Here is a 23759-nt window from a genome sequence, read left to right as displayed (position 1 = left end):
TTACTGTAACATGGGTTTTAGACAACAGTTTGTTTAAAAAAAATCGGTCAGGTCTAAGGACTTTCGGTGGGCTTCTACTGGATCAAATTGGGAATTTAGTGTGACTTTAATGCATCCATGACTATTACTTCAACTAATGGATATCAGTTTATTGAATTTCATAAGCAAGGAACAGAGTATATGCACATTACTCTGGAGCAAGTGTTTCTGTAATCTTGGATGTTTAAATAGCATATTTTCAGTTGTAACCACAGTGCAGAGCAAGAATCAAATCTGAACTGTTTGAAGGTTCTTAAACTCTTGCCAAGGAGCTGATTTTTATTATTTGTCTTAAACGGAATGTTTTACTCAGATTCAGTCTAGTTTTCTTACTGCTTTGTAGTTAAACACTTGTTTAACTGGTGTTGAGTCAATGTAGATTTTGCTTCTCACAAGGTTGGAGCACTCAGTCTATCAAATGGTTAAAAGAACATGTGTAATGTCTTTTTTTTAAAGTTGGTGTGAGACATGTTAAGGAATCAGTTGATGGAAGATTGTCCAAGGAGAAATTTCGGTATGGCCTTACTTGTCATGCAAGTAAGACACCCCCCATTAAATGGGATCTCTCAGCCTTGGTTGCACAGGAGGAACTGACATTTCCTCTCGAGGAGGCATCTTGAGTTGGATTTAGCTTTCTAGCAGGTTTGTTTCTCTTTCTCCCCCTTAGGCTAATCAGCAATTTGAGGCAGAGGACAACAAACGGAGGGTGTTCCAAACTTGGCAAAAGCCATCAAACTTGGGAGGTAAGCTCTGATTTCTGAACAGGCAGGGCAGGCAGCTTTTATTTCCTAATTCCTTCATACTTGCTGTCAGCACAGAGATGGAAATTCCAAATGCTTCACCTCAGTTTCCCATAATTAATTTCCTGTTTCGAAGTTTGGTTTAGTTTGAGATGAACTTGATAAGCTCAAAACAAAAAGCAGTCAAGTTGCACTTTAAAGACTAGCAAAATAGTTTATTAGGTGAGCTTTCGTGGGTCTGCTACTTGACTGCTTTTTGTTTTGTTTTGATAGTGTATAGACTAGCACGGCTTACTCTCTGTTACTTGATAAGCTCAGTGAAGGAGGCCTAGGTTTTCACAAGTAGTACTGATATAGCAAGTCGTTGAATGCTCTTTCTCTGAGTGCTGTACATCCAGATTGCAGCTGGGCCATCAGGTGTTAAAATGATCTTGACTTTAATGGAAGCTTTGTTATTCCAATGGAATCTACTTTTCAGTTTAGTATTCTACTTTTTAGAATATTTACAAGTTGGTTTGATGGCTATATCCAAAGCTGACTAATTTGTATAGATGCAGAACTTTGAGGATGTAGAGGGCTGTATAAAATTGAGTCGTCCATTAAAAATTGAATTACTTAAATTGATGTTGATTTGCCTACCATTCTGGATAGTATTGTTAAATATGCTGAATACTGTTTACATGAACTAGATAAGGTGTCACTTAGTAGGTATGTATTGTACCTGGGATAATAGACTTTTTAGAATCTGCAGTATTGCAAAATTAAAATTGAACTTGTAATGTGCTTTGAGAAATTGGGCTATAATGAACTGGGCAGGTATTAAGTTAACTTCTCCAGTTCTAATTTTTCTCTGAAATTGAGGGTATCAGATTTTGCATATTAATCTGTGCAATATAGTCTAAGTTGAATAATAAACAGTAGAAGTCACTGGACTAAAGGAGTGTATCTTTCATTCTGGTTAGACTTTTTGACAACTGACACCAAAATTAGAGCGTATTAAGTCTGATGAAGGTTGTTCAAATCTTGATGATGGCTATTGCCAAATTATCATCTTAAAACACATACGATGGTAATTATAAATAAGGCTAACTGTCAGACCTCTCCATTTATCTGAATAGTTTTATTTGGCTAGTGGGAAAATTTGTAAATGGAATTTTTTTCAGCAATTTATTTCAATGAAAGGACTGAAACAAGTTGTTTATAATCTTTGCTTTGTCTGGCCCCACCATACTAGTGGTGGTATCTTTTAAATATTTTGCTGCCCCGATTTGTCTCCTGAGACACTGGAATAGCAAAAGGAAATGTTAAGTTGTTTCATGATCATTGCTGTAACGTAATCTCTGATGTTGCCATTTCTTTGTTGAAGCCCATCACTCAGAGGCTGTAGGCTGTCCTACCCCCATACATTGCACCGTTCCACTTGCGATGGATGTGAAGTAGAGTAGGCTAAAGTGGATGTTGCTTGAGTGGTTTCAGGCTTCTCCACTCCCATATGCAAACTGAGCAAAATGAAAACGAGGCACAACCTTCAGATTTAACATTTTTGCCCTGATGGTATTCTTGCCGCTTTACAGTGTTTAGTGTACTGCCATCTAGCTTATTGCTGTGATGATGTCCTGGTTTCTGTTAGGAGACCCATCTGTAAGCTCATACGAATTTCTGTTTTTGATTTTTTTTTTTTTTTTTTTTTTTAGGACCAGATTCTGATACCCTTACACGATATCTAAACTCTTGTACTGTTGCTTATCAGTGTTATAGCTGAGCATCTTTGTAAAATTTGATAGCAGTAATGAAGACCCTAATGGATTTCACAGTGTGTGTGGTTCTCCATTTTTAACTAACTGGAACTGGAGGTTGAGTTTTGGTTTTGTTCACAGGCTTTTTCTGCAGTGTTGTTGGTTTGTGGGTGGGTGGGATGTGTATGAGAAAAAGGGTTTGGTGTTGTCATTTTTGCTATAATGGAAAGGCTTTAATAAAAGGAACATGCTGCATAAAGATGAACAGGCTCCTTTCCCCATTCTGGGATTTTTCGAACTTTCTCCCCACTGCTAGGGTCTGTGTGCATACCCTAATTTGTCCTCTTGCTTTTCCTCTCTCTCATTCTTTCTGTTCATAAATCTTTCAGGATATCAACATGTTAAACAATGTTGAGAGCATAGACAGCAATGAAGTTGCCAGTCATGTTAGAATAGGCCCAAGGTAGGAGTCAAATAGCATTATTTGGGGTAGAGCTAGGACATCTGTGATCTTAAACTAGCAGCCACAGTAAATTACAGAAGGCAGATCTTAATGCTGACTTCATTTAGGTAGCCTAGACTGCTGTATGTGTTGGGAATTACTTTTTACTTGAACTGTAAACTAAGTCTGTAATCACTTAAATGTCGTGTGTGGGTGTGTCTGTGTGCGTAGGTCACCTCTGGTGTATTGTGGAAGATTATGAACTAGTACTGGCTATGGGGTGTAAAACAACAAGGAGTCCTGTAGCACCTTAGAGACTAATCCCTCAGGCAGAGAAAAGCCCGTACATGACAGTTACCTAGCATTCTTAACTTAAATACCCACCTGGGGAATTAAGGAAAAAGGTTGACCGAGCCAGAAGATTACCCAGAATTGACCTTTGGGACAGGCCCAACAAGGAAAATAACACCGCTGATTATTCCCTACAGCCTCCAGCTAAAACTGCTCCAGCACATCATTGTCAGTCTACGGTGTATCATGGAGAATGATACCTCACTCTCACAGACCTTGGGAATCTGATTAGTCCTTGCCTACAGACAGCCCCCACCCAACCTTAAGTAAATACCTACAGCCAGACAACACAAACACTAATCCAGGAACCTGTCTTTACAACAAACCTCTTTGCCATCCCTGTCCACATATCGCTAAAAGTGACACCATCAGAGGACTAACCCACTAATGCCATCATGTGCCAACAGTGCCCCTCTGCCATGTACATTGGACAGACTGGGCTCTTATTTGTGCCTATTTATCCTGCCCAGACAGGCATCATGAAAGAGTACATGTAAACCTGTAGGGGAGCACTTGAACCTCCTCATACACTGAGTAAAGGATTTAAAAGTAGCCATCCTCCTACCCAAAAGAAAACTTCAAAACTCGATTACACAGGGAAACAGCTGAATTGGAGCTCATCTGCAAATTCAGTACTATACAGATAGGCCTCAATAAGGATCTTAATTGGTTTACACCCTCTACAGAGGCAGCTTCCCCTAGGAGAACATTCATATGTACACATCAGAATGCCTGGAGTCACCTGACTGATCACCCTAATTTACAATGGATGGTAACATCCTTTTTGTACTATTTTTTAACATGCCTACCTTTTTATTTCCTTTCCATTTGATGAAGTGGGTTTTGCCTATGATGGCTTATGTCCAAATAAATCTGTTAGGCCATGTCTGCACTGCAGTGATCTTTCAAAAGATGATCTTGTGGAAGATCTTCTTTTGAAAGAGTGCACCTACACAGTGAATTTTCCTCTCAGCAGCACTGAAAAACAAAATTTCAAACCTACACCATCATTTGTTAATACTTAGTGTTATCTAGGTTCTGATGCTGTTTCAACCTACTTGGAAACTGTTTCTAAGGAAGGGAGCAGGTCTCTCAAAACACAAAGCCAGTTAGCAGTGCTATATGCGCTTCCCTGATTTCCAAGCCGCTTTTTTGGACTGAGGCAATTTTTGAGTACCTTAATGATGGCTATGAGGGCAAAATAGAATGACCCTAAGACCTTTACTCTTAAAAGCCCCAAAGATGATCATTTGACAGATATGCTACATGCCACTGACAGGAAGAAACTAAGATGAGCCAGTCTTGCTTGTTTATATATTTCTTCAGTTTCTTTCCATCTGAGCAATGTATAGTTAAGGTTAGATTTGTAAACTGATGTTCTGTAGTCCAGTTAAACTGAAGATAATAGGTTATATCGAGGTGAGCAGAATTAGCTGGGGGGGCGTGAATCCTGGGGGGGCCCACCTTGCTCCATTTGCAGCTGTGCTCTTCCTAGGATTCTCCACCTAGTTGTGCAGAGGGGAAGGGGTGGAGGGGAGAGGGTAGTGCTGAAGTGAGGGTGTTCCCCTGCCCGTGTACCCCATCCCTGCAGAGTAGGGATTGGGAAACACACAGCGGAACTGCTCCAGTCCGAAGCATGGATGGTAAGTGATTCACTCAGGAGTGCAGAGCAGGACAGATTTCCCTTAAAAAAACAGGGTGTCTTCTCTCAGACTTACCCAGCAGCAGCCAGAACACAATCTGTTAATTCACCCATACCTAGTCTGTGCACGCTTGTACTGTCACATACACTCTGCAGCACACACTCAATCTGTCGCAAAGTATGTCTCTCACACAGTGTTTTTGTCTTTCATACTCTCACACTTGGTCTTTCTCTGTAGCCCACAGCCCGAACTCTTCTGCCGAAGGCCCCACCCTGCTAAGATGCCCAGAGCCAGCCTGTGACCAGTTCCAAAATTTGTGGAGTGGCCCCTCTGTGAAAATTGTTTATAACTAGTTTAGATTAAGTAGGCAAAAAGTTGTTTTTCAGATAAAATCTGTTTCTCTGGATACCCAAAGTTCAATGAACTTAACTTTGCTCCTTGAGTGTTCAGCATGGATGTTGCTTCTTACTGACAAATTCAATTGTGCTTTACTCTACAGTGGATTGATTGCTTTAGAACCACGCAGATAAGCATTTTGCATCCTGTATCAAGCCTTTCAAAAATTAATGTTCATGGTTTTTTTACTGTATTTACATTTCAAGGGTAGATCATTACTTACAACTAAGTTCATCTTAGAGTTCTTGTTCAGCCTGCCATTATGTGCATTAGATTTTTTTTTTAGTGTATTGTAAGATGTATGTGATACTTTTGAGCACCTTGGTATTTATAACTAGAGTATCAAAGGATCTTGTCAAATATCTTGATCTTCTTGGAGGAGGAGTCAAGTTGGTCTAAATGCACAGACAATTACAGGTTATGGTTACATTACAAGTTTTGAATCTAGTTAAGAACATAAGAACATAAGAATGGCCATACTGGGTCAGACCAAAGGTCCATCAAGCCCAGCATCCCATCTGCCGACGGTGGCCAATGCCAGGTGCCCCAGAGAAGGAGAACAGAAGACAATGATCAAGTGATTTATCTGCTGCCATCCATCTCCTGCCCTTGTTATGAAGGCTAGGGCACCATACTTTATCCCTGGCTAATAGCCATTTATGGACCTAACCTGCAAAAATTTATCAAGCTCTTTTTTAAACCCTAATAGAGTCCTGGCCTTCACAGCCTCCTCGGGCAAGGAGTTCCACAGGTTGACTGTGCGCTGTGTGAAGAAAAATTTCCTTTTATTAGTTTTGAACCTACTACCCATCAATTTCATTTGGTGTCCCCTAGTTCTTGTATTATGGGAAAAGGTAAATAATTTTTCTATATTCACTTTCTCCACACCATTCATGATTTTATATACCTCTATCATATCGCCCCTCAATCGCCTTTTTTCCAAACTGAAAAGTCCCAGTCTCTCTAGCCTCTCCCCATATGGGACCCTTTCCAAGCCCCTAATCATCTTAGTCGCCCTTTTCTGAACCTTTTCTAATGCCAATATATCTTTTTTGAGGTGAGGAGACCACATCTGCACGCAGTACTCGAGTTCTAAAATATTCAGTCTAAATAGCCTCTACATAAATTACTTGTATAAAGTATGTCCTATGTGCAGTTGTAGAAAATGGAGGCAATAAGAAATGGTGCATTTGAGCATGATTGGTAATGGGAGGGGCAAAAAGATGGATCCTTTGTAATTTGGCACCCTCGGGACTTGGCTGATGCCAAACAAGAGAATTTGCCAGTCTACAGGAGGTCAGTATTGTTTAAAGGTTGAACCCCCTCTAATCCAGTACTCTTTATAGCAACATCCATAGTCTACCATGATTTTAGTTAGTTGGATATCCACTTACCCTGGGTGTAGCTAAGGTTCCCTTGGTCCCATAAGGTTTGTTTACATCCACCAGTCCTAGCTGTGTTTCATGCTGCTGTTTAGCTCTAATTTACCCCAAATGTCTTCCAAGAGTTCGCTGTGCAGTGGATGTATTGATAATGCTGCTAGACAATACTGACTTCCTGTGTTTCAGCAAATTCTTTCATTTAGCATCGGTCAGGTCCCAGGAGTGTTGAAAAAGAGAGGTTCAACCTGTAGCAGCATTACCAAGACTTGCACTGTTTACTGGGCTCTTAGAAAATACTTAGGGTTAAATTAGAGTTAAATAACAGCATTTACCTATATCAAAGGAATACATAAGAGTAATACTCTCCTGCAGGCAGAAAGCTAGGGTTGATAGACCTTGTGATTGCGGGGGGTTGGGGGGAACTTTGCTGCTGAATGAAAGGAGGAAACAAGATGCTTAGGTAAGGCCATCAATAAACTAATAGCAAAATAAGGCAAAATAGAGCTTTCAAAATAAACAGATAAGGGTCACAGCTTATATTGAAATGACAACATGAGTGGATAACACAAAAAAAAAAAGCCTTGCTAACACTGTGTACCAAACATTAGAGTTGGCTTTGTCTACTGCAGACTGCTGAAGATCCTGTACAGACATGATACCCACTTAAAATAAGACCGAAAAAGTAGTTGTTTTACTGTTTGTCCATTTCTACAGTGTCACTTCAGTGCTCTGCAACTTTTTGGTTCATGGATATTTTTTTATTTAAAAAAAAAAAAACCTTCTGCCCCAGCCCAGCAAGTTGCAGCACTGCAAAGTACCAGTGTAAACCTGGCTATAGTGCTGGGAACTGCACTCCCAATGCAGTTTGCCACTCCCCTCGTGGAGGTGGCTTATTTAGAGTACTGGGACAGCTCTCTCCCAGGGCTCTTGAAGTGACCACACTGCTTCATTAAAGTGCTGTCCTGGCTGCACTTTAAGCCAAGCCTATGCTGAGGGAGTAGCCGATCAGTTTGATATCTTTGACATGTCAATAGTATGCAGGTTTAAACTATTGCTTTTTTAAAAAATTTGCACTTTGAAAGGTTTTTAAGGTGTTTAAATTGGGGGTAGAGGGGAGGGTATAAATAACGAGCATTTTAATTGTGAGTGCTAATTGTAACATGGACCTGGCTGTTCAGGATTCTTATACTAAAATGTGGTGTATATAAAGCACTGAGTTAATAAACAATTTGGAAGAGGAATGTAGCATAACAATACCATAATGTTGGAGATAACCTGGTTCAAGGCCAGGTTTATGCTGTGAAGCTACATTGATATAAGTTGTTCCAGTGTGGAAAAAGCCACTGCCCTGAGTGATGTAGGTTACACCAACCTAAGTACCAAAGTGCCCAACACTATGTTGGTGGGAGATGGATATGGCTGCTACTGCTTGTGGAAGTGGAGTAATTATGCTGATGGGAGAGATGGCCCATTTGCACAGAGCATTTGTGCTGACAGTGCTACGTTGGTCTTTCTAGTGTAGTCTTGCCTGCTATAGTGTCTTCATTAAAGTGTGACAGCTATGCTGCTGTAGTATTGTATGTGAGGACAAGCCGTCGCCAAAATAAACCCTGGTCATCTTTAATTTTGTTAAAGACTGCATTAATAGTTATTTTTGACATTGTTTCAGTTCACTTGAGATTAATGCCAGTTCATATGTCTTCATTCTCTTAGAATAAATTTAAATAAATTTGTTTTGCTTCTGTAGGACCATTCTTATAATATAGACAGTGGAGTGTGAGGGTGAATTCTTTATGCATAAAAGAACTTCAGCTGCATGGGATGTGGAATATAGTAAATTATTGCCAATTTATTCTTATGCTGTACCACAGAGATCTAAAATATCTGGTTAACATTTGCTCTTCAGCCATTTAAGTTTTTTCAGTAAAGTACGTGTTTGATTTAGGCCTCTGAGATGGCAACCTGTCTTCATAGAAGTTACCCTAGATTCCAAGGCTAGAAGGTGGTATTGTGATCTTGTAACTTTCCATTGGCAGTGCTGTTAGACTTAACTTGCAGCTACCTACGTAGGTGCGAGCGCTGAATGCAAGATTAACAGTATAACATGAGGGGCTCTTTTGATTCTTTCTTTTACTTGTAATGCACATATGACAATATCTGAACTGATAGAACTAATAGTAAACAATTTTCTTTAACTGGATAGCTGATTTAATAGCCTATTAACTTGTTGAAAATATTTCAGCTCTATATGGCTATTTAATTTCCTCAACTCCATTAAGTGCGTTTGGTTGTTTGATAGCCATCAATTAAAATACCCTGTCCTCTGGAGTGATAGCTTTGATATTTGGAAATCAGACACTGGGAAGTAATTGTTTGACTTCTAGTAGTTGAGTCACATTGGTTAACCATACTCTTTTTTTTTTTTTTCCTTCCAGTTAGCAGACTTGAGGAGAGGGAGGCAGAACTGAAGAAGGAATATAATGCACTTCATTCAAGACATACAGAGGTAGGTGTCTAAATTCTGTTACATCATTTTGATATAAAGATGTTTATGCCATGTGCAAACCTAAGCTTCCTGTGTTCAGCAGTTAATGTCAAATTGGACAGTTTTTAGCCTAGCTTGCTAAGCAGTGTACACAATTTAGTTTATGGATTTTAACATTTGTTGCCCACCTCCATTTATAATCAAGTTCTGCTTGGCATGTGGTTTTTATTTGCATTATATGTTTCAGTGTACATATGTTTTCCAAGTTACTTTCTTCTTACAAAACTGTCAATGATATAGACACTTCTCAGATGCTTGGGCCTTGTTGAAACGTACCCACTAGCTCCATACCCCAAAAACAATTTTTCAGCTATGAATTCCAAACAAATAAAAAGGTAATTCCCTTATTTCTGTTGCTCTGACTGATTATTTTTTCCACAATGCCAGTGGAAACTTTCTTGAGTTCAGTGGCCTTAAAAAATCAGCTTGGTTCTGATAACCACTGTAAAGAGAGACTTTCCGTTTATTCTTTCTCCCAGCTGTAACCAGTAACTGTTACTTCAGACAAAAATTGTTCTTAGTGTGGTGTGTTCTTGCAGTGTATAGTTATAAACATGTGAATAGGACCTGTTACCAATTGTCTGTCGACAAAGGGTCATCTTCCTAGTATAACTAAGAGTCCTAGCTGGTCCAGTGTTTGTTTATATGGGAATAGTTTAGTCTAAGAAAACACTAGTTTTGAATGCATTTAATTAACTAAATTTGCTATATTCTGGTATTGAGGGTATCGTTCTTGTTGCTCCTCTTATTTTCTGATTCCATCTCTTCTACCACTCCTGCTCTTTCTTAGCTTTCCAGCAGTCATAAATACTTGGCCTTTCAAAGTAGGAAGAATTTCGTTCTTGCCTTTTCATCTAAAAATATTGTGCACTGAAACATGGCATTTGATTTCCTGTAACATAAATGTAGTTCACTTAGATACTGAATGTGTGTTAGGAGAAAGGGACGCACCAGAGACTGGAAACATCTTATTTATAGGGCTTTAAAACAGTATAAAACAAGATCTCAACTGTATACTTTTTTTAAAAGTCCAAGTTTTAAAAATAAAACTCCACGATGTTAGGGTTCTAAGGTTTTATTGAAACCTTTTATTAACTTTAAAGTTTTAGAATAAAATAGTCAAAAGCACATAAGACACAGATTTTTAAGGGTATTTAGGCATTGCAATTCTGGCTGCATATTGTACCAAGTCCCTTTTGAAAATCAGATTTATATTCTTAAATCAGTTGGAGATTGCAACACTGAGTATAGTAATACCTCAATGCCTTCAAAATATGGCCCAAGCCACAGTAAAATAATGGCCTTGCTAGATCAGACCAAAGGCCTTTCTAACCCAGTATCCTGCCTTCAGACAGTTGACAGTGCCAGGTGTCCCAGAGAAAACGAGGCTAGAAATGCCATCTCTGCCCATCCTGGCTAATAATCATTGATGGAGCTATCCTCTGTGAATTTAGGTTTTTCTTTTTTCTGTGAAAGGTTTGTCCTTAATTTTCACAAATTATTTAGGCACTTAACAGCCCAAGTTTCCTTGATTTTAGTTTAAAATTAGGCTTCTAAATGCGCCTTTAATGTTCTGTAGCTGTTAACTCACCTGTTACTTTAACTTGGTTATTTGAACCTCCCAGCAGACACAAGGTTTTGATGTATGCATGCCCATGTCCTTGAAACCATATTTTCAGAAATCCATGTTCATTATTTCAAGTACGTTTACACTAGTGTATACACATTAATATAATCTGTTTTTGTAGGCTGTATAGCCATGTCTGTACGGCCTTTTAGCGCAGCACTGCTGCTGGCTCGCTATGCTAATGATGGTTCTAGAAATTGCAAACGGAGGTCTGTTTGCAAACTCACATGTTTGCTCTCTGCAGAGGGAGTGCCAGCAGTACAGAGGCTGTGTGAATGTGCCTCTGCTGGCTAAACCTGTCTCGGTTGTTAGCCTCTTATGCTGCTGGCAGCAGTGCTATGCTAAAGAGCCATATATAAATGATCTATATGTATATAGACTTCTGTTTAAAAAAAAAAAAAAAAAAAAAAATGTACCCCAAAAAGTTTTGTTTCATGCAGAAAAATGACACTCAAGTAAATTTAGTTGAACTTAAAATTGTGAAATAAGAGAAATTGAAGCCACACGAAGTGGTAGGTAACCGCTTCTGCCTCTAGTTAATTTAACACGGCTTACAGCCCAATGACTTACAATCCTGAACTTTCATAGTTTATATTACCTGATTCATGTAAGGGTCCGTGTGCTTTTAGGCTTGGTGTACATTTTATAAGCAGGAAAATGGGGAATAAGTGCCTAACTCTTGTATTATACATCCAAAACCTTTCAGTAAAATCATAAAGCTGACAAAAAAAAGGGAAGATGAAGGGGGAACTGAAGCAGAAAGAACCAAACAGGAGCAAAGGAGAGAGAGAGAGCACCAAAAAAAAAAAACAAAAACCCAACCTAAAAGGCTTCTTTGTAAGGACAAGGAGTAGATGGAAGTAAGAGGCCTAATGAGGTGTCTGGGGCGGGTGGGAATTAAAAAGGTGACTTGACACAGAGCTCTGTGGGATCCCAGGACGTGTGTTTGGGGAAAGTTTTGTAGCTTCTGAAGTTGCGTATGTGAGATGAATGCAGAATTATGCCAGGAGGATAGTGATACAGCAAGACTAGAATCCAGAAGTCTTAATCCCTCCTTTCATATTGATACAAGTAGGCCACATTATCCTTCTGAACAGATTGTGTAGACATTATTGCCTGTTCTTCTGGTTCTGAATACCTGTCACCCGAACAGAATTGAAGTTTGGTACCTGTCCAGCTGCTGAAATTGAAGTTGTAAATTTTTGAACAAATCTTAGGAAATGAACTTCACACCAAAACCAGTTAAAGTTCAAGTTTTGGCTCTTTTTTTTCTTCTGCTGATCACAACATTTGTCAAATTACTGCTTAATTCTCATTTTTCAGAATTTCTGTATAGTCTTAGGTGCAATGTTTCCTCTGAATTTTTTCCACCTGTGCATGGAATAAATTTTATGTGCACTGAGACGTGCAGATGTTATCAGTAGAAACATTTGCTGCCAACAGTGGGGCAGCAGCGGTCAGGTGGGGCAGCATTTCAGTCTCTCGTAGATGGTTGCCCAAGGGCACAGCTTGCTGCGAACACTGCTCATGTGGTCCATGGGGGTAATGTATCCTTAGTTCACCTAGCACTAGGAGCTGTGAGGAGTGGAACATGCTTATTCAGCATAGATTCTTCAGATATTTTAGCTGCTACCCTTTGCCCTTCTCTACTTGAAAATATGTGAACTGAGATTTTTCAGAGGCCAAAATTGTGTGAATTTTTGCTGGCACAGTAAAGTACGTCTCACCGCCCGCCCGCCCCCCCCCCCCCCCCAACCACACACACACCATTTCTGCTGCAAAGCATAGGAGAGCTACCAAATCTCAAAGTAAAGGTAATAAGGATAATTTGTAACATTGAAGAAAAATTCCTGTAGTTTTATTTTGTAAACAGGTTAACTGTTGTGGCTGAAACTTTATAAAGAATTTAAGATGGAAGCAGACATATGGTATAGAATACTTCTGCCCAAGTGGTTTGTTTTGTACAGTTATAAGCAATAGAAAATGGAGGTTTGTAATGGTAAATTACAAGTAAATTTAATAGGAGATGCAGCCAATCCTGCCTGTAAATTATGTGGTATACTTCAAAAATTGTCTAAACTTTGATTCACTTTCTTGCACCCTTTTTTATTTCTTATTTAAATTTTTAATTCTATGTGGTAGACTCTCTCTCCCTGTATTTGTATAGTACTTAGCACAATGGGCCCTCGTTCTAACAGAGGCTGCCTTTAGGCATTACCATAATGGGGGTTTAAACCCTTCTTCCCCTTTCACCAATACTCTGTTTACAAGAGTGATCAATAAATTTATGTAGTTCAGTGTGACTTAAAGAATTACTAATAGAATGTTTGGAATCTCTTGTTTTTTATATAGACTTTCTTCCAAAATGGACAACAAGCTATACAGGTTTGGTTTACTCAGTTAATTTCACCAGACATTTCTACAGAAATTGCACCTTTTGGTGGGGAGAGGTGTTTCAGTAGATTTTATTATCACTGAGGTCACTATCTTTTACCACAAAGGGAAAGGATTTAAGGTAGCTCATTCTTGTTCCATTCCTTCAAGTCACAATGCTTTCACAATTTTTATTCCAGGCATTCAGTTGCCTTTCCTTTTTACTGGCTGTTGTACCCTACTTCTTTCCAGTCACTTCACCAGCCTCTCCTTTTTTTCCCTTGGTTTTCTCCTTTTTAGTGACTCCTCTCACAACCGAGTACCTCCAAAACCCCATATAAAAATCATGACAGTTGCCAAATTTTATATTATTCATTCTGTTGTATGTTTCTTTCCACTCCCTCTCTCTCAAATGTTTCAAACAGGAACTCTCATATTATGTGTACGTTGCTTGCATAACGGGCTTGTGGGATCTCTGTTCTTGTCATACACATAGTAGTAGAGGAAATAAGAGTAGTCACTCATAGTGTCATCTTAAATTGTTGTTACTTCTACCACCGTTAAAGTGTTGCTAAGTCATTTTGGTAAACATGAACTACTCATACCTCACTGCTTCTTTAAATTGCTTCACATACATGGTCTTGGCATGTCAGTTAAACTGAGTCTGTCTTCACCTGATGATACTGTCCTGTGCACATTTTTTGTTTTCTTTTCTGATTTTGAGATGGAGGGGATTGACTGAGAAACAAGATGGTGTGGAAGGAGCGATACCAGCTTTTCTTTCCTTGGATTTTCTCCATTTTCTTAGTCTAAGGCTGCATCTACACTGTTTGAATTCATAATATTGAGGTTAAATATTCGAATATTAAAAATCAAATTTATCTCCTAATGTCTACAAAGCTTCTTGAAATTGGACCCGCCTTTTTTCCCCATGTTGAGTCTCCATGTTACCATTGGCCTGTTCAACAGTGTGAGCAGTGCATTGTGGGTACCTGTCCCACGGTGCCTTAACCCCTGTTGTTTGTGGGTGTTTCATGTTTGAATCCTAGAATTCCAAGCACTGTCCCAGAATTCACAGCACCAGTAACCACGCAAAAAAAAATGGGAGATCATGCCATTTCCTGCTGCGGCATTCCAGCGCAAGCATGGATCCCCATACACTCCTGTCATAGCACACATCGTTTGGCAACCACACTGGCTGTCGTGCAATTTATCCTTCAATTCCAAAGCTCCATGATGGTTGGCTATCAGAATGGTGCTGCTGCTGATGACGAGGATGCTTTGGAAGAGCTAGTCTCCCAACTGCAGTCCAAGAACTTTCAGCTGCTGGTTGCCATGAAAGCACTGCTGGCAGTGGAACAGCAGTTTTGGACTTGAGACCAGCACACATTGGTGAGACTGCATCATTCTGGAGTCCTGGGATGACCAGCAGTGAGTACAGAACTTTCAAATGCTCAAGTCCAGTTTCATGGAACTTCGTGATGTGCTGGCACCCACCCTGAAGCTCAGGAGCACAAAAGTGAGGCCATATTTAGTTGTTCACAAGCAAGTAGCAATCACACTGTAGAAGTTTGCAACACCCAACGGTTACCAGTCAGTGGCAAATCAGTTTGGGGTGGGCAGATCTACATTGGGGTCCATGGTGATGGAGGTGGCCCATGGAGTCTGTCAGCATCTCCTCAGGAAGACTGTGACCCTGAAAGATGTACAGGCCATAGTGTATAGCTTTGCTGCCTGGAGGTTTCCTAGCTGCGACAGGGCAATAGATGGCATGGCCCACCTGGCCTTGGAGTATATAAACTGAAAGGGGTACTTCTCCATGGTGATGCAGGGACTGGTAGATGACAAAGGTGGTTTTACCAACATCAGCATTGGCTGGTCAGGGAGGGTTCGTGACATGCTCATATTTCAAAATTTGGGACTGTACTGAAAGCTCCTGGATGGGACTTCTTTACCTGATCAGAAAATAAAGATTGGTGATGAGGAGATGCCCTTTGTTATATTGGGTGACCCTGCTTACACTCTGCTTCCCTGCCTTATGAAACCCTACACAGGAGCCCTGGGCCCCAGCAAGGAAAACTTGAGTCACTGACTTCGCAGGTGTAGAGTGGTGGTGTCATAGTACAGCTGAGTGGCATCAGAGTTAAGTGGGACATGGCTGGGGGACAGCACTGCTGAGCCTGCAAAGTGCATGGGGGGGAGGGGGCAAGGAAGGGAATGCCTGCCAGCTGCTGCAGGCCAATGTAAAGGGCAGGAAGCATATTTAAAAAAATGTGAATTCCTGTGCTTCTGCGGGTTGCTAGAGAAGACATCACCCTCCTAAAACTAACAGATATGGAGAGAAAACAGCTACTCCTGCTGTGTGACCAAAAGCCTGGAAAATTTGCTAAAATGCTATGTGGTGCCATGACACCAGCTGGCTATCTGGGTGCCTGGCGTGGCAAGGTGTGCTACCATGGAAGCTGCAACAAGTCAGGCTTGCCCAAGAAACTCACATGGGGCGGGGGGGGAATATATACAGGAGTGCCTGGATGAGGCCTTTGAGGAGATCTCCAAAAAGAAGCGCTCCATCCCATTAACATGCTATTGTGAGGAGCACAAAATCATAACTAGCAAACCTGTACCTATATGCAAACCTATAGCTATACCTGCCCACAAACTGCTTCTAGCATGCAGAATACTCACCCAAACCACTTGCTCCAGGGGGATCAGGGCCTGCCATCGAGGGGACCAGTTCCTGGTCTATGGTGAAGAGCTCTGGGCTGTCTGGCACAACTTCCTCTGTCCCCCTGCTCATTGCCCTTTTCCTCTGGGCCACCCTGCTCCTCTGGGCACACCCTGAACTCCATACCAGGTCTTAATTTAGACCAAGCTCTGTGGTGGGGTTGCTTCCCATAAGCATGTGCAGCTGTTGATAATAGCAGCAGGTCGGCTTCCTGGACTTTTTGATAGATTTGACGAAGTTCTTTCACCTTCTCCCAGCATTGCTTTGAGTCCTCGGAGTAACCTCGGGGCGGTCATCTTGTGTCACATCTGCTCATTGTGTTTCTCTTGGCCACCCACAGTCTCTTCACCACTGATTTGGTCTCACCAAATAGCAGTAAGATGCAGAATCTCCTGGTGGGTCCAAGCTGGGGCTCTTGTGAGTCTGAGAAGTGCTAGACCGATCCCTAACCTGGGTGCTCATGATTGCAGTAGAGGGCTACCAAAAATTGCTGCCTCTGTGGTGCAATGGCTGCCAATGTGATGTGATGGGCAAAGGAATTTTTTCATAATGGGTGCCCTTTATATTTGCAGGGCTAGGCTGCTGAATTCCATTTCTAATTCTAATTCCAATTCAAATTCAATCAAAACTTCACAGGCTTGCTTTGACCTTCTTCCAGCACACCTTAGAGGAGCGTAATGAAGTGGCTGTACTTGGAGGGTCACCGCATAGGCTTGTGGGATGCACACGAGAGACTTCTGGAGGCTAATAAATTAGAATTAAGGACATGGCGCTTCCATGCTAGCTTTGATTCAAGATTGTAAATTTGAATTTGTTGCTATACCCATCCTGTAATATTGATATTTTGTAAATGGTATTATGGCTCAATAGATCGAGATAATAGTGCTAACTGTGAAGACAGTCATGTTTTAATATTGAGCTAACACCTTGAAGTTTGATTTTTTTTTTTTTTTTTTTTCTTTTGTAGTGTAGACGCAGCCTAGCTCCTTCACTACCTTTACTAGTGTTTCCATTCTTCTCTGGTAACCTCACTGTTTATTCAGTAACAGCAATGAAGAGTCCTGTGGCACCTTATAGACTGACAGAAAAGTTTTGAGCATGAGCTTTCGTGAGCACAGACTCACTTCATCACACTGTTTATTCAGTGTAACATTATTTGGATAGCATCAGTCTACCGATTGCTTAATGTAATTCTGAAGTTGTCTGGTGCATGAAATCAAACCTCTGATACAGCTAAGTGATTTCACTCCAGTATATGGTTCTGGAACTCTTCATCAGTGCTCTTCTTTCTAAATAGGAATATTTTTCTTCTTTCTGTAAGTAACTTTACTTTTGTTTTTACAAGTAATTTTTGATGGTTATTTAAATCTTTCTCCTGTCAGTTGATCAAATCATGGAAAAAAGCTTGCAGCTCTGATAGCTGTATAAACCGGGTAACTCTCCTCTGCCTTTATTTACTGTGTCTGCTTTTTCCACTTTTTACAAAGTGACTGAAATGTATTGCAGAGAACTAGTCCTGCTACAGACTGAACCATACTGTCAGTATTGAACAAGTTGAACCTCTCTAATCCAGAACGCTCTTGTCTGGCAACATGCATAATCTGGTATGATTTTTAGTTGGCAGGAGAAACTGCTTATGATGGGTGTCGCCAAGTTTCCCATGTTCCCATAAAGTCTGTTTACAACCCCCCAGTCTTGACTCTTATGTTCTGTGCTGTAATTTACTCCTAAATGTCTTCAAAGAGTCTAATAAGCAGCGAAAGTGTTGGTAATGTTCTATAAGATATAGACTTCCTGTGGTCCAGCAAATTCTGAGGTCCTAAGGATGCCTGATGAGAAGTTATTTCTCTTTGGTGCTAGAACATGGCAGACGATAGACTTGAGTGTGACACACAATAGAGCAGAGAAAAGAGACATTGGGGAACTCAAAGAATGATAGATTTAAATATAACAAAAAAAGGAGAAATCTAGAACTTTAATGAATATTTTATTAGCTTTCATTCAGCAGACCCACTTGTTCTTACTGGAAGTAGTGCTTTTTTGTTTTTTAAAAACATAACGTAAAAACATAACACAAAAATACTCCTGATCCATAAACCTGTTAGCTGGCATTTTAATGGAGTGGGCCATTCTGTTAATGACAAGAGTTTGCATGTTACTGAAGAGGAATTTTCACAACACTGTTTGAGGAGAGGCTGCTGAGCTCGTTTTTTCTATATTCAAATTTGACACATTAACATGTGGTTTGAACTGAGATTGGAATTTTCTGGGACACTATAGGGGCTCATTTGCATACGTGGCTTAGCCTAATTCTTGGCCTCCCCCAAACCCTTCTGCTCCTCTACTCTGAGTTGCTCACCTTGATAATTTTTTTTCTGATTTGTCCACCTTGATTACTATTTTTGGTTTTCTGTCCCTTAAATATTAAGTCTGTTCTGGTATGGCTATGGTCTGAAGAAGTGGGTCTGTCCCATGAAAGCTCACCTAATAAATTATTTTGTTAGTCTTTAAAGTGCTACTCGACTGCTTTTTTGTTTTTATTGCATTGGTATGCCTTTCTGACAGCAAAATTGCTACATGCCCCCAGGGTGGGTGACAGAAACAAAGCCCCTCTGGGTGCAGGCAAAGGGGGCCGGAGCTGGAACTTCATTTCATACCTAGGTCCTAGCAAGTCTAATGCTGGCCTTGGCAACTACATTAAAACAGGGACACAACTCACTTTGGAGTCCCAGCCTGCAGTTGAAGAACCGACATGTCATGTCAATATGGCAGTGGGAGTTGGCATGCTGTGCATAAATAACTTTAACAACATTAGAGACTAATTGGGTAACTTACACAACAATGATAGTAATTTAGAAAAGCTAAGCCTCAGACAGCTTTGTGCTCACCTCTTGGGTGGAAGATTAGGAAGGAAATAATTGTGTCAAGAGTTGAAAAATCTTTCAAAGGTATACCGCTAGCAATGTGTAGTAGAAGGTTTAATAGTAATTCCTGAACACTTCCCCTGTTTAAATTGCAAACATTTTATTTTTTTTCCCTTTGGAAAACAGAATATCTGCTTCTTCCCCTCCTGCTGTCAGCGAGTACTGGCTTAGTTTAAAGAAGCATAATTGGCCTATATAGGTTTGTCATAATTTTGTTCAGGTACATAGTCACGGAACAGTGAGCATTTCTATAGCATTTGGAATGCATTTTGTCATGCTGATTCAGATGAACAGATATCCTGAGCAAGTCCCATTGCCAGGAGAATGGTGAGCAAAGGAAAAAGAATGTAGGCAACTCTTAGTTACAAATTTGACAAAGCAAAGTTATATCAATCATATGTATATAATTGAGGCAGAACTCCATACTTATTTCCCAAAAAGTGTCCTAAAAATGTTTAAATGACCTTGTGTTCAATATTCAGAAATATTATATAATACTGGGCTTAATGTGTTGGAGAATGTTATTATGTCTATCCACATTTTATCTAATCGGTGTACGTTAGTTCAGAAGCGGACAATGGGAGGAATGCTTTTAATTTGAAATCAGGTGACAGGATAACCTCTTCTGCGCAAAGGGTGCTTGACCTTTTTAAAAAGGAGCATTAGGGTATACAATGTGCTTAGGAGAACACCTTTGACAGGACACGGAAACCCATCTGCTAAAGTAGAAATGCCAAATTAAAGTGGATCTTCAGGGACACAGGAATATTGCAAGATGAAAACAGTACATGGAGTATGTGATAGAGGTGGAGCTGCTCTGTAATACATGAATACTGTATGTTGACCAGTGTACTGAAATGTTTACTGTTGCAATATGTTGGTTAGGGATTTTAAAGAAAAACATCAGGATGAGAAGATAAAAACGCCTTTTAACTAACACTTTGACTACATGATGGGACAATGACAGTCATTGGCTCTGAGAAATGTGACTCAACCTCTTGCTGAACCCGCAGGTCTGGTTTTTGTTCTCAAGGGCCAAAACCTGGGAACTGGCAAGCATAAAGAGACTTGGCTGTGTTAGGATGGACTCCACCATGAGAGGAGAGGCAGCTGTTGTGGGACTGTTAGGACAAGCAGCTGACATACGTCTGCTGGGGAAGCCTGAAGAAATTAGCCCTCCCTGGGTTATCAGGGAATGATGAGAGAGCTGCTGCTGGAAAACTTGAAGACTCAAACCCATCTTGAAGATGAACTCAAATGGTGAACCACAAAATCAGACAAGAATGGGCAAGAAGCCTGTTTGTATCTTAAAAACAACGTGGCTGGCTTCATTTGGACAACTGGGCATGGTCAAAAATATTCATGGGTCTGGAGAAAGGATCCTGAGCTAACAATACTAGGAAGCCATGAACTGAGTAGAATTTGGAGTGCGGATTTTACAAAAAGAATATACAATAGGAGAAAGCAAAAGTTACTGATATATTTTTTTTTAAAGCTCAAATGTCTAATGCAAGACTTCTGTAACACTGAAATTTAGCAGGTTACTCGTCAACATAACACTGAGGAGGAAGCTGTTAACTGGAGTCAGACCCATTTAAACAGAGGAAGCATAGAAAACTTCAATTGTCAAAACAAAAAGTAGTCAAGTAGCACTTCAAAGAATAGCAAAATAATTTATTAAGTGAGCTTTCGTGGGACAGACCCACTTCAGACCATAGCCATACCAGAACAGACATTACATTGAGGACTTGTAACTTTGTGTGTGTTTTGTTTGTTTGTTGTTTTTTTTTTGGGGGGAGGGGAAAGGATTAAGAGGGAACAGTAATCTGAGAAGGATATCAAAATACTTGGAAAAATAAAAATTAAGTGGTGGATAACAGTCAGAGGGTTAACAAAGCATGTACTGGAGAAACACAAAAAGGATTCTTTTGCCAGCAATAATATTTTATTTAATAACTCGATCCATATATCTGTCTTCATATTAGCTTGCTTAATTTCAATGAACTTGTGGGGTGTTTGTTTATTTTTAAGTGACTGATTTTTCCTGATAGTCTCCAGCATACACAGACTGAGGAAACAGCTGTATTGGTGATAAGGAGACAGGCCATCTGTGGTCAGGATGATGGATCTTGGATTATTCCAGTGACTTTGGAGGATTCTTATTCAGACTTCTGCAGCATAAGAGCATTTATGTAGTGCTGTAGCTTCCCCGGCTCACCAATGTGTGATTAAAAATGGTGACTGATTAGAAGATCAGTGTCAGTGTGAAAGGAAGCAAACTACTTATCCCTGTAAATATAACCTTCCTCCTAGTCTATATATAGATGGTAGATGTGGTGATAACTTTATTTACTGCAAAGAACAGGAGCAAACATAGAAAAAATATAATGGTTTACCCTGCTAAGTGTAGAAATGGAAGTTATGCTGATTATCTTAGTCTTCCCCACCAACAAGTTAGTGGGGGAAAAATGCTGGCTAGAACATGCACCAGTCCTGTCAGTTTACTATCTACAACTTGTTGAAAAGAATTAACTAAGGAAGCAAGTTTATACGGTACATTGAAATTACACGTAAACCAGTCTTTTCTGGTCAGTACCTCCATTCTGATAATGGGTGGAGTACTCATCAGGTGTGTGAGCTGCAGCATTGGTGAATTTATAGTTACCCCTTTATGCAGATACTCCCATATTTTTTGTTTGTTTTAAAGCAAGCTGCAGTTAAAATGATTTTTGGCATCTAAAACAGTGTATATCAATAGATTCTCTAATCCAACTCCCCAAATGAAGATGCGTTTGGTTGAAAAATACTTGTGGGTGGAACTTACAATCATTTTCATACTGATTCTCCTTGTGTATAGACTTGCAAAGGAGTCTGATATCCAGAGATGATTTTTCAAAAACAAAAAGGCAGAAGTGTGTGGGTTTTTTGCCCCTCCCCCCCAAATAAAGTGCTGTGTGCTCATGGCATTTTTTGTTGGACTGGGACAGTTTATTATCTCTGCTCCTAAAGTATGTCAGTTTTTCCATTAGCAGCATTTAAGTTCTCTGCATAAAAAAGCACTAATTAGTTCAGCTGAATGAAGTGAAAAGCGAGTACTCTATAACTCCAGTGTAGCCTTTGCTTAAGTTGATTTATTTTTAGCACATTGGGTCTCACACTATTTTAAAGCACTGATGTTTTTTACTTATATAATGTAAATATTCTCAGATTAAAAGTGTTTTGTAAATATGTACTTCATGTTTTTGTAATTCCTACGACTGCAAGAAATTTACAGGAATTAGGATTAATTCTTGAGGTTCTGCATACTTTTCCAGGTTCTTTACTGATGCTTATGAGGTCTCCACGTCCAGTTGACTTTACTATGAATTTACGGAACTGTATTTAAATACTGTAATAAGTACTTTAATGCAAGAAGCTCCAAACGTTTTAGCTATATCGCACGATGATTCTTATGGTAACTTCATTCAAACAGAATTTAGGTAACTCTTGTTTAAAACTAGAATTGCTTTTTTGTTCCCTTGCTAGAACAGCACAGAGAAATTTGTAGAGAGTTTTATAGATTCAGGGAAAAAATCATATTTCCCAAAGAAATTTATTTTTAGGGTTTACGTGAATTCTTTCCACAGAATGGAAAGAGCAAACACTAAATTATTGAAAGCACTTTTTCCTGTTTTTTTTTTTTTTTTTGCGCTGTGGTACTATTTACCTTAAGAATGTGTGTGCAGAAATGCCAGACGTTTACTAAGAGAAAGTGAGCAAATCTTTTATTGGACCAGCTTCTGCTCATGAGAGAGGTAAACTCTTGAGCTTGCCCAGGGCTTTAATAAAGTCTGTTTTCCCATCTTTTGAAACCTACCTGTATAGTCCACATATTAGCAAATCAAAAGCTTCTCATCTATCAGTGTGCAGGATGACTTTAGGCTTTCAAATCGGTCAACTGGAATGAACAACCAGTAATGCTGACTTAATCAGGAACCAGTTTAACTTCAACTTTCATGAACAAGAGTTTCTTCAGTAATGTTGTAGATGGTGGTAAAAGGTATTGCTCTTGATTTACTACTTGTGGTTTATTTTTGGAGTCAGGAAAAGGAATTCCTTTTTTTCAGGTAGCATAGCCTTGATTACCTATTCATAAACTGGTGCTCAATCTCTAATACCAAATCTAATACAGATGAAGTCAAAGTTTGGCTTATGTACACATACTTCCTCGTTTTGTTTCCTATACTCGTTTAATATTTCTGTAGTTCATCCCAGGTGTTGATCAGATTTTCCCATGGATTTCCCTCTTGTTGCTCTAATGACCCTATAGTAATTTTCCATGTTCTTCTGCCTTCTTCCTCCTCCTCCCCTTTACCACCCTCCCCCCCCGCATCTAAACTTTTTGTTAAGGTCACCTTTTTATACTACTTGATGGGCTTTTGTTGTCTGCCCCTTTGGAACTTAGTTTAAACCTCTCCTCATTGACTTGCTGATAGATGCATAAAGATGCTTTTCCTGTTCTTAATCTTTCCTCCTTTACTGAACAGCATCCCATTGTCTTGTGCCTGACTGGTAGATTTGTTAATGCTGTATCATAAGCTCAGTCAAATTATATTGTACAGAAGTCCTTTAATTTTGATGGTCTCTAAGGGTGCATCTACACTTCAGCTATCCTGCAAAAGAAGCTCTTCTGGAAGAGAGCTTCTGAAAAATCTTTCCAAACGATCATGTCCACACACAAAGTATCACAAGATTGATCTGCTCTTTCAATAGTGTTCACACAGCTCCTGCTCTTTTGAAAGAATGGGCCAGGGACTGAAAAATCCAGCACTGTGAGGACTGCTCTTTCGAACGAAG

General features: G+C 39.8%; 1 protein-coding gene across 2 annotated transcripts in view; it reads left to right on the top strand.

Annotated features, from left to right (window-relative positions):
* The window catches only part of SPAG9 (sperm associated antigen 9), a 154774-nt gene that overhangs the window by 19967 nt on the left and 111048 nt on the right, over positions 1-23759 (top strand). For both annotated transcript variants that reach the window (XM_075014966.1, XM_075014965.1), the window contains exon 3: positions 9165-9235. In XM_075014966.1, the coding sequence (XP_074871067.1) occupies positions 9165-9235 (71 nt within the window). The remainder of the gene's footprint in view (positions 1-9164; positions 9236-23759) is intronic.

Source organism: Carettochelys insculpta, chromosome 20 (genome assembly GCF_033958435.1).
Source record: "Carettochelys insculpta isolate YL-2023 chromosome 20, ASM3395843v1, whole genome shotgun sequence".
Classification (NCBI taxonomy): Eukaryota; Metazoa; Chordata; order Testudines; family Carettochelyidae; genus Carettochelys; species Carettochelys insculpta.
Note: the sequence above shows the minus strand (reverse complement) of the source record. Positions and strands in the feature narration are given on the sequence as shown.